At 51.0% G+C, this 10,560-nt stretch overlaps 1 protein-coding gene and 1 pseudogene across 2 annotated transcripts; both read right to left on the minus strand.

The window, feature by feature from the left end:
- Positions 1 to 2,906: 2,906 nt before the first annotated feature.
- LOC116464001 (double homeobox protein 4-like protein 4) lies at positions 2,907 to 4,156 on the minus strand (annotated as a pseudogene).
- Positions 4,157 to 5,852: 1,696 nt separating this feature from the next.
- LOC116463999 (protein FRG2-like-2) lies at positions 5,853 to 8,737 on the minus strand. 2 transcript variants are annotated; one of them, XM_032147280.2, is made up of 4 exons: positions 8,516 to 8,737; positions 8,179 to 8,256; positions 7,872 to 7,949; positions 5,853 to 7,548 (listed from the first exon to the last, which is right to left on the minus strand). In XM_032147280.2, the coding sequence occupies exons 1-4, from the start codon at positions 8,691 to 8,693 to the stop codon at positions 7,034 to 7,036; spliced, it is 849 nt and encodes a 282-aa protein (XP_032003171.1). In that variant the 5' UTR covers positions 8,694 to 8,737; the 3' UTR covers positions 5,853 to 7,033. The 2 variants fall into 2 exon arrangements, with proteins under 2 accessions (XP_032003171.1, XP_058290931.1); XM_058434948.1 differs by having other exon boundaries at positions 7,034 to 7,548; positions 8,179 to 8,253; positions 8,516 to 8,693.
- Between the last annotated feature and the right edge of the window lie 1,823 nt (positions 8,738 to 10,560).

The raw sequence follows: 10,560 nt of genomic DNA on the forward strand, positions 1-10,560 counted from the left end.
CCACCTCTGGCTCTTCTGTCACCTTCTCTCAGTCTCTCCCCACCCTCTCTGTCTCTATCTCTGTCTCTGTTTCACCCTTTGTTTCTATCTCTTCATCCCTCTCTCCCTTGCTGTTCTTCGAGCTGTGTCTTTGTGTGTGTGTCCGTGCGTGTCCGTGTGCGTGTGTGCCGGCGCACGTGCACGCGCCCGTGTGTATCTTTTTGTGTGTGGGGGGTGGGTTTGCTCATGGTGGTGGTGGGGTGTGTCTGGGTGTCCCTCAGCCCCTCTTTCCCAGGATCAGGCTTCCAGGGCTGTAGTGCCAGCCTGGGAAAAAGCAGGGCCTTCCTGCCCCGTTGGCCACAGGCCAGGTCTTCCTTGGGACAAGCGACAATGTTGTAGGCATTTTGAGAAAAAGGGCCCACGGGGCTGGGCCCGCTGTTCATCCCTGGGCAGCCCTGGCTTCTCTGGGTGTGTGGGGCAAGAGGGGGCCTTGCAGGAGGGGCGGGAAAGAATCCAAAATAAATTTTCTGAGGCAAGGCAGAGGACCAGAGGGGATCCCAGGACCATGGGCCATGGGCCCTGATGCCTGGGAGCACACCCCGTCCTGAGTAGGCCCCAAGTGTTGGAAGCTCCAAAGCTCGAGAACCAGGGGAAGGCCTGGAGTGTCAGCTAAAGGGAGGCCTCCTGGAGAGTCCAGACCCCTGGCAGGGCATGGAGGCCTCTGGTGCCTCGGCGGTCCCGTGCATGGTCTGGCCGCTGGTGACAGCGGGACTCTCTGGGAGGCCAGCGGAAAGCGCAGTGCGGCAACTGGTGGTGCTTGGGCTTATAGAGGGGGAGAGCAGCCGGGCCTCGGGCAAGCGGCTCTGGGGTGCCTGATCCCAGCCTAGCGGCCCGGGGTTGGTGGTGACGCCTGGAATCAGGCGGGCGTAGCTGGACCGGGGTCTTGTACCAGCCAGGCACCACTGCAATTGTCTATGGCCATACCACTACGAACACGAGAGAAACACAAGCCACGGCCCATGGGCACGCTCGGTGCCACTGCTCCCGCCACAAGGACAGGCGCACTCGACAAATTTCAGAGCCCACAGCACCAAGAGGACAGGGAGGAGCCAGCAAAGGAATGACGCTATGAAACGCACCCCCAAACCAACCAACCAATCCAAGTAAAAACACGTCTCAGAGCTCCCTTGGTTTTCCCACGTGGGCGGCCCTGCCCCCCTGCTCTAGCCCCGCCCAGGTACCCTCCACCCTACCCTGGCCAAAGGGGCCCCTCTCTCTCTCCTTCCATTTCTATCTTTCCATCCCTCTGTCCCTTGCTCTTCTTCAAGCTGTCTGTGTCTTTGTGTGTCTGTGTGTATGCTTGTGTTCCCGCGCGTGCGCCCGTGTGTGTCTGTGTGTTTGGGAATGGGTTTGCTAGTGGTTGTGGTGGGGTGTGTCTGGCTGTCCCTCAGTACCTTTGTCCCGGGATCAGGCTGCCAACTCTATTGCCAGCGCGTGGGTGTCACAGTTGCCGTGATAGTCTCACACATGCAGGTGTGTGGATCACGTTCATTTTCATGTAGACAACGACAGCGAAACCACAGAAAAAAGAAACGTCCCGTGCATCACGGCCTGACGTTGGATTCCTGTTTCCTGTAAAACGGGGAGTCTCCAATATAGCCTGTTTGAAACTGGAAAGGAGCACCGACATGATGCTGGTCTTCCACGCATCCCTGAAAGTTTCTGGGTCCCCACAGAGCTCGGGAAATAAACAGTCAACATGGTCACGGTCTCGGGGGGTGGGGGCAGAGATTTGAGCAACAGGCACCTCTGCAGAGGGCAAAGAAACGTGGAATCCAGAATCATGCTTTAGTTGGCCTGAGTGTGACTCTGTGTGGATGTGACTATCCGCCTCGCGCTCTGTTGCAGGGCTCAACGTGGGGATAAGTCATCTGTGAACCATGTGGATGAAAAACAGACAACCACGTGAGTCTCGGCTCATTGCTCTCTGGGGAATTCGCTCATTCCTTCGGAAACGGAATTCCTCTGAATCGCTCCGGGATGAAGTAATCCAGGCTGGCGATCTGGAGGGCCGCTGAGCGCCCCGCCAGCCAACGGGGCTGTGGGCCCAGCACTTAGCCCACACTGGGCACCCAGCATTTTCCCGGAGTGCTGGGTCCTGTTGGTTCTGGAGGCAGAAGAGCGTTCTTCTCTCTGCCTTTCTTTATCTGTTTCTTGCTCCTTTTGTCCCTCGGTCCATCCTTCCCTCTGTTCTTCCCTCCCTCCCCCGGTTTTTTCCTCCCTTTCTCCCCCCCTCCCACGTTCTCTCCCTTCCAGGGTCTCTCAGTCCATCCATCTTTTCCTAGCTCCATCCTTCCGTCCCACTCTGTCTCCGTTCCTGTCCTCATCTCTGCCTGCCTTCCCTCTTGCCTGGAAAGGGCAGCACCCCGGTTTGTGCGAGGTCTCGGGTCTACATTTAGTTGCAAAGCACTCCATGGTGCTGACGAGGAGGCTGGTGGAACACGGGTTGGCAAGTGATGGTGAGCAAAGAGGCAGAGGAGTCGAGCCGCGGAAAGGAGAACTGGCCTGGCTTCTGCCCCGGCCCAGTGTTTTGCAGACTGCGGTCTCCACCAACCCGACTGAAGAACGCGGGGGAAAAAGGGATGAGAGCTCCGCCTGAGCTGGTTAGAAAACCTAGGCTGCTACCTGCAAACCCGCGCATGAGCAGTAGACAGTCCACTTCTCGGTACCTGGGCAGGCCCTGGGATCCCCGGGATGCTCAGGAAAGAATGACAGCCCTCTCTGTGTGGAGTCTCTCGCTGGACCTGGAACTCAGGGATCCTAGACAGGTCAGCTGGAAGAGAAGACACATCTCTCCATACCGAGTCAGAGGTTCACCGCGAAAGAGAGGACGCCGCCCTGCCCCCACCCCGCCCCAACCCCGCGTCCTAAAGCTCCTCCAGCAGAGCCCGGTGTTCCTCCTGGCCAAGGAGTAGTTCCAGAGGAGCGGCCTCTTCTACGTCCTTCAGCTCCTCCAGTGGCGCCAGATCTAGGAAAGGTTGTGACTTTTGCTGAAACTCTGGGGTCGCCAGGAACTCATCTAACAGCCTGGAGGTGAGAGCAGATGAGCGCCCAGGTTCCTGGAATGCTTGGGAGGGCGCCTGGATGGCTTGCATCTGTGCTTGATGCGGAGACCTCCAGGGTCGCGAGCTTCGGAGGTGGAGGTGTCCCGTCTTTGGGTTCCCACACCGCCCCGGCGACCTGGGGCTGAAGCCCCACCACGGACTCCGCTGGGACATGGGTGGCGCAAGCACACCTTGGCCCTGTGGCCCAGCTTGAGCCGGCCCTGGCTGTCCCACCGCGCAAGGGCCCGGCAGGCCGTCGCGCTGCGGGTCCCGGTCCTCCCGGCATTTGCTCGGGTGCGGAGGCCACCGAGGAGTCTGAGGGAGGGAGAGCGCCCCTTCCAGAGGAGCCAGGGCGGCGTAGACAAAATCCCCGCCTGCCGGGGCAGGTTGGGAGATCCCTTCTGCCGGCGCAGCCTGGCTAGGCTGGAGCAGGTGCATGGCCCTTGCTCCCTGGCTCATGAAAGCCCCCTGTGGGAGAGCCCCAGGAGCGCAGGACATGTGGGGTGAGGGGAGCCCCGTTCCTCGCGCCCCAGTGTGGGGCGAAGGCGACCGAACAGGGAGCAGGGTGACACCCGCCGGGGGCCGAGTTGCACAGGCCGCCTGTGTGCGCGGGCGCCCTGCCACCCTGTCCCGGGTGCCTGGCCCTTCGATTCTGAAACCAGATGTGAATCCTGGACTCCGGGAGGCCCGTCTCTCTGGCCAGTTTTTCCCTGGTGGCCATGCCTGGAAAGCGATCGTTCTCAAAGACTTGGACCAGCAGGGCGGTCTGGGATCGGGTGACGGTGGTCCGCTTTCGCCTGCCTTCTTGTGGCCGCGTCTCCAGGGCCAGGGCCAAGATTCCCGCTGGTGCTGCCTCAGCTGGCGTGACCTCCCATTCTGAAACCAAATCTGGACCCTGGGCTCCGGAATGCCTATGACCTGAGCCAGCCGTTCTCTGGTGGCGATGCCTGGGTATGGGTTCCGCTGAAAGCAGGCTCGCAGGGCCTGGCTTTGGCTGGGGTCCAAGCGAGTCTCCTTCCCCGTCCTCGGGCTTCCGCGGGGAGGGTGCTGTCCTAAGGTGTCGGGAGAGCCATCGCGGGGAGCCCTGGTCGGAATTTCACAGACGGACACGGGCAGAGAGAGGCCGGCGGGCTCCTGTGCATCTCAGCCGGCCTGTGCACTGCACGCAGGTCCAGCCCTGAGGCCCTTAGAAAGACCTACCACCTCCACCCCGTTATGAACATTCATGAGCTCGGGGCCCATGGTCCTGGGGTAGCCCGCCCTTTGAAGCAGAAAACTTCAGGGACCAGGGCCTTGTGAGGTGGGTGGGTGTAGGGCCAGATTGGAGGGGAAAGAGGGGCTTCGGGGGCTGGCTCTCTGAGGTTCTCCAGTAATTCTATGGAAACTGGAAGCAGCTGTCTTGACTCGCACAGTTTTCAGGGAAAAACCACCCTGAAGAGTGGAGTGTGGAACTGAACCTCCATGACAGTCTTGAGTTTTCCAGGCCCTCTCCGGGAAGGCGGCAATGCCTGTGGGTGTCGCCGTTGCCGTGATAGTCTCACACACTCAGGGGTGTGTATCTCCTTCATTTTCACGTAGAAAACGAGAGCGAAACTACTGAGAAAATAAACGTCCGGTGCATCACGGCCTGACCACGGATTCCTGTTTCCTGCAACAAGGGGAGTCTCCACTGTGGCCCGTTTGGAAACTGGAAAGGGGAGTGATGTCACGGTGCTGCTTTTCCACGCTTCGCTGGAGGTTTCTGTGTCCCCACAGAGCTCGGGAAACAGTCAACATGGTCACGCTTTCGGGGGCTGGAGACACGTGAGCAACAGGCCCCCCTTGCAGAGGGCAAAGGAACGTGGAACCCGCAATCATGGTTCACTCTGCCTGAGTGTGACTGCTCTGTTGCAGGCTCAGCGTGGGGCTATGTCATCTGTGAACCATGTGGATGAAAAACGGACAATCACCCGAGTCTCCACTCAGTGCTCTCTGGGCAATTTGATTATTCCTTGGGAGGCGGAATTCGTCTGAATCGCTCTGGGATGAGGTGACCCAGGCTGGCGATCTGAAGGGCTGGTGAGCGCCCCGCAGGCCAACTCGGCTGTCAGCGGAGCACCCAGCCTGCACTGGGCACCCAATATTTTCCCGGAGTGCGAGGTCCTGCTGGTCCTGGAGGCAGAAGACCGCTTTTCTCTCTGCCTTCCTCTCTCTGTCTCTTGTTCCCTTTCTCCCTCTGTCCTTCCTTTCCTCCCTCCTCCCTCCCTACCTCCCTTCCTCCCCCTCTCCCCACTTTCTCCTTTCCACTGTCCCTCTGTCCATCTGTCCTTTTCTCGCTCCATTCCTCCCTTTCTCTCTGTCTCTTTTCCTCTCCCCATCTCTATTTTTCAACATTGTATGACCCCATTGTGTGTATCTGTGTGTTAACATTTTTTAGCAATAAAATTCATTTTCATTAAGATATGTACATTGTTATTTAGACACGTTATTTATGTATGTGCATTTGTTTAATAGACATAACTTATTTCAGAGTTATTCTACAGCATAGTGTAAGCATAACACATAAGCAGTGTCAACCCAAAAATTGTGTGACTCACATTACTGTGACTCTTTTCTCTTGCAGTGGTGGAGAATAAAATCTCTATATCTCCGATTTATATCTGTCTATTACCATTGAATTGGCCCCATTTCCTGTAGTGATAGAACACTATTCCTGTACTATGACAAGAGCTGTGGGCTGTGGGGAGGTCAGGGATAGGATGACACAGAAGTGAAGATAAGACATTCTCTTTTCACATCTTTATTAAATACAAATTCCATATGAAAGAAATTTAAAATTCCAAACAACATTAATGTTTATTTCATTACATAAAATGAAAATTATAAAGCAATCAAACAAGTAATTAATATACTTAGATAATGAAAGATTGTATGATCTCAGTACAAAATACAAGTAGAATATACATCAAATATAACAAAATACACTGTATTGTAATATGCAATGAAATCTCCATATCCTGCAATATAGTACAATCAATTGAAATGTATAAAATACAATAAAATATAAATTTAGGATTTTAAAATGAAAAACATGAGGCAGTTCGATAAATAAGTACAATCATTTACCATTTAATATATCTTGACTTAAATTTCATGTAGAAATATTAAAAGTAAACAGCTTGCATAGTAATTTTACTGTAATTATATCAAACTCTAAAAATGTATAAACATTTTTTCACAGGGAGTGCTATTAATGGTTTGTGGATATTAGTACTCCATGGGTTCAGGCTGGAAGAGGGAGAGCCTACAATATTTTCTGTATTAAAAGAGAAGCAATTTCTTGGTAAGAGGGCTCATGCCTGTAATCTCAGCACGTTGGGAGGCAGAGGCTGGCGGATCACCTGAGTTCGAGGCCAACCTGGCCAAAGTGACAAAACTCTGTCTTTACTAACAATACAAGAAAAAAAAATCAGCCAGTCATGGCAGTACATTCCTGTAGTCCCAGCTACTTGGGAGGCTGAGGCATGAGAATTGTTTGAACCCAGGAAGCAGAGGCTGCAGTGAGCTGAGATTTTGCCACTGCACTCCAGCCTGGGTAACATAGCAAGACTGTCTCAAAAAAAAAAGGAGCAAATAATTTTATATTTACTTTTCTACAATCTAAAATATGCAAATTCACGATTACATTCTAATATTTTTCTGATTATATAGAAATGCATGACTATCATCAGACATCCAAAAGTCATCAAATGTCTAACATGAAATATAAAATTTGTCTATAGCCTTAGCAGTCTGCAAAATGCAGGGCTCACCATTCTGAGTATACCACTCAAGTTTCTTTCCTATGACTTCAGGTTCTGTCATTTATTAACACAGTGTGTCTAAAATTGTCACTGCTGGTCATTTGGAAGAATCTGAGAAGAAGCAGGTCCTTGTTCTCATTCCCAGAGCTGCATCTCTGCTGAATAGGGTCAGGGTGCTCCCAGCTTAGCCTCATCTGATCCACTGACAGGCTCAGTTATCTCCTGCCCAGGGAAGGGCTGGGCTTCTCTCTCCAGAGCTGAATCCCCAGGACCAGGCAGTGTGGCTGGGACAAGCCAGCCCTCTGCAGGGAAGACATAAGCTGCCTGGGTGGCCATGGAATACAAGGTCTGCACCTGGGCACACAGAAGACCCCGGAGCTGAGTGAGCAGTGTCAGCTGCTCACAGGTCAGTGGAGAATGGATCTGCTGTGCCCACACCTGGGCTAGGTCTTGATAAACAGCCTCTGACATAGCTCGCACCGAGGTCACCAAGCTTTTTCGAAGTGACGGTGTTTGGACTCCTAGGGACCGAGATCTGTGCCGCTTGCTGTGCCCAGTGCGAGCCCTGGAACGTCCCCTATGGTGGGCATCACAGGTCTCCTGGATTTCACTGTTGTGCACAGCAGTGGAGGATCTTGATTTCTTTTTCAACATCAAGCTGCGCTCCTCTTCTGGACGGTTCCCTGCAAAGAAAGCATGTGAGAGACTCACCAGAGCAGTCTACACAGACCCTCATTTCCAGAACCCCCTGTGCACCCAGGTGAACCCCACTTGTCTCTCCCATTCCTTCCTGACCATCTCAGCACTGGAATGAAGTGAGGCTGAACCTCTTGTGAGTCCCCAGATATTCTCAGAGTGTTAAGATCTCAAAAACTTACTCGTCAATAAGTAACTCCCTTTCCGCTCAAGCCTCGTTTAAAAGTTTCCTGATTATTTGCCTTTTGGGGCAAACCAAAAACAAAAAAACCACCACCAACAACAACAACAAAAAACACCAAGATTCTACCTGCTCTGTCTTGGCAGCTGTTTTTGGAACTGATTTTTCTTTTCCTGCAGTTTTCCCGACATGAGCTGGACTCTGGTTCTGTGAAGACAATGAGAGTTTGAGAAAGTGCCTCCAGCTGAACACCCTGAAATTCCTAGTCCATCCTGGCCACACAAGAGCTGAGGTTACCACCAAACCCCAGCTCTCTTCTGTTCTCCAGTGTCCAGGATCTGTATGGCACTGGCTGCCAAGAAGCTCCCAGTTTCCTTGCCAGGGGAGCCTGTGTTGCTGCTCTGTCCTTTCTCACCTTGAAAGAGTCAAATCTCACCTGATCCAGCAGTGCTGTTCCCGGACGTGAGCTTGGTTTCTTCAGAATTCTCCTTGTTTGGATTGGGCTCCGATTCTACTGCAAAAGAAAGTTAAGATGACTCATCTCTTCCTAGGCAGAGTCCCATAGTCTATCTCTGATGCATGTTTGTGAATCAGTCTTTCATGGAAGTTCTTCTTCCAGTGTCATGAGTGAATACATTTCTCAAAGTCACCTGAGGGCACTAAGCCATTTCCCATCCCCAATCTCAAAATAAAATCCTACCAAAGACACATAGCTCAGTATCCCTGATTCCAACCCTCCTTCCAGCCTCCATAGGAGCAGCCCAAGGCCTTACCTTGCCTTTGTATGTGCTTCTCAGTGGAATGGGAGAAGGCGGTCTTGCCTTTTCCTTTGAATGGTTTCTTCTCATCTGAGCCCTTTTCTGTAAAGGAGATCTGTTGGAAAGGGGGCTGGTCAGTGGAGCATCGGATGGAGGAGCAGTGGAGATCGGGGTCTTCATTTCCCTTTCCCATGTTGAAGCTCAAGTGAAAGGTGCACTCTCTCACACGTCCAAAGGCAGAGTGTGGGTTATTCTGATAGACCTGCCTTTTATACGTCCCTTGGCTGGGCGTGGCTTACTCTTATTGGCTGAACAGTTTTCTCATTCCTGCCGCTTCTTAGAGCCTAAATCAGAATTTTCTTGCTGTAGTTCTACTGGGGACCTAGACACAGTTAAGGGAGACATTTTCAGGATCCTGTCATAGTGTCAAGAAAACAAAGAACCGGGAGCACAGGGATCGGAAGATCAGGGAATCATTTCTTCCGATTTCTGTCCCAGTTCCTACCTGGAAGTATTTATGATCTTGTTCACCTTTCAAGATGCACAATTAAACATGCCTATATTGACATACGTTATATATTTTGCACAGAAAGAGAATTTATTATACATGGTGTTAACATTGTATGCATAGATATTATAATTCCTTAAATGCTTGGAAACAACAAATGTCAAATTATGGTTGATTGTATTAGATCCACACATGATGAAATAAAAGTGCAGAGAAAAAATAAATACCAAATGAAATGACCCTTCCTACCTTAAAAATGGGGAACATAATTAGATCAAATGCAATAACATTGAATTGATTAGGTTGAGTCAGTGCTAACCTAATCAGCTCCTGATTCCTGAGGTAGCAAAAAGTGTAGGTAGAAAAAGTTTCCCCCTTTCTCACCCTTCCTCAGTCATCCTGGGAGGGCCATTGTGTTCTGTGGAATTTATTCAGCCTCCCTAATAAAAATGGACTTGGTCCCAAACAGGTAACCTAACTGATCACAAGAAAAACAGCCTAGATTCTGAACATTCAGCTCCTGTCTTCACACCGCAGACACCACCTGAATCCCGTCAAAGCCCACATTGTTTCTCATCATCACCATATTCCAGGGCAGCCTCTCAAAATTGCCTCAGTGAGACGGGACAAGGTGTGGTGGAGCTCCAGCTTCAGAACAGCTGCCTCGTCCCTTCCTACTGTGGCGAAGTCTGTCTCTGCTGGTCAGAGCCCTCCAACTAGCCTAGTCTATGTCCAAGCAAGTGTACCCTAAAATGACCTTCTTTTCTCCCCCTCTGCTGAGGAAAGCATGCAGGAATGAGACCTTCTATGTCAGGGAGTACTCAGCCTCCAGTCCCACATGACTTGATTGACTGATGAACTGATTCCTTGAGGAGGAGAAAGACACGGGGAAGAGACTGTGTTGGGTGAGTCTGTGTTTTCCCAGCCTGTGCAAATAGTGGAACCAAAAAACAAAAATTGGTAGACACACACTGCCTAGTGAAATAGTCTGAATGTAAATGGAACTTATCATAATATGATATCATTATATATTATAATATTATGATATCATAAAATTTATTTTACATCTAAATAAATTTTGATATATTATGATGTAGCATATAAAATGTGGTCAGGTAATTTTATAAGAAAATTGAATTTTTGTAACAATATTAACATATAAACTCAATTGAAAGTTAGGAAAATTGTCTGCTCTTGTGTAAATGACTGCTTTTCGGATAACTCTATAAAAGGTATGAAGAGGGGTCTGCTACTTACAGGCACGGTGGCTCATGCCTGTAATCCCAGCATTTTGGGAGGCCAAGGCGGGTGTATCACCTTAGGTCAGGAGTTCAAGGCTAGCCTAGCCAACATAAGGAAACCTCATCTGTACTAAAAATACAAAAAAAAAAAAAAATTAACTGAATATGGTGGCTCACGCCTGTAATCCCAGCTACTTAGGAGGAGGAGGATTGCTTGAACCCAGGAGGCAGAGGTTTTGGTGAGCCAAGATCACACCACTGCACTCCAGCTGGGCAACAGAGCAAAACTGCGTCTCAAAAAAAGAAAAAAC

Source organism: Hylobates moloch, unplaced genomic scaffold, assembly GCF_009828535.3.
Source record: "Hylobates moloch isolate HMO894 unplaced genomic scaffold, HMol_V3 SCAFFOLD_119, whole genome shotgun sequence".
NCBI classification, from domain to species: Eukaryota; Metazoa; Chordata; class Mammalia; order Primates; family Hylobatidae; genus Hylobates; species Hylobates moloch.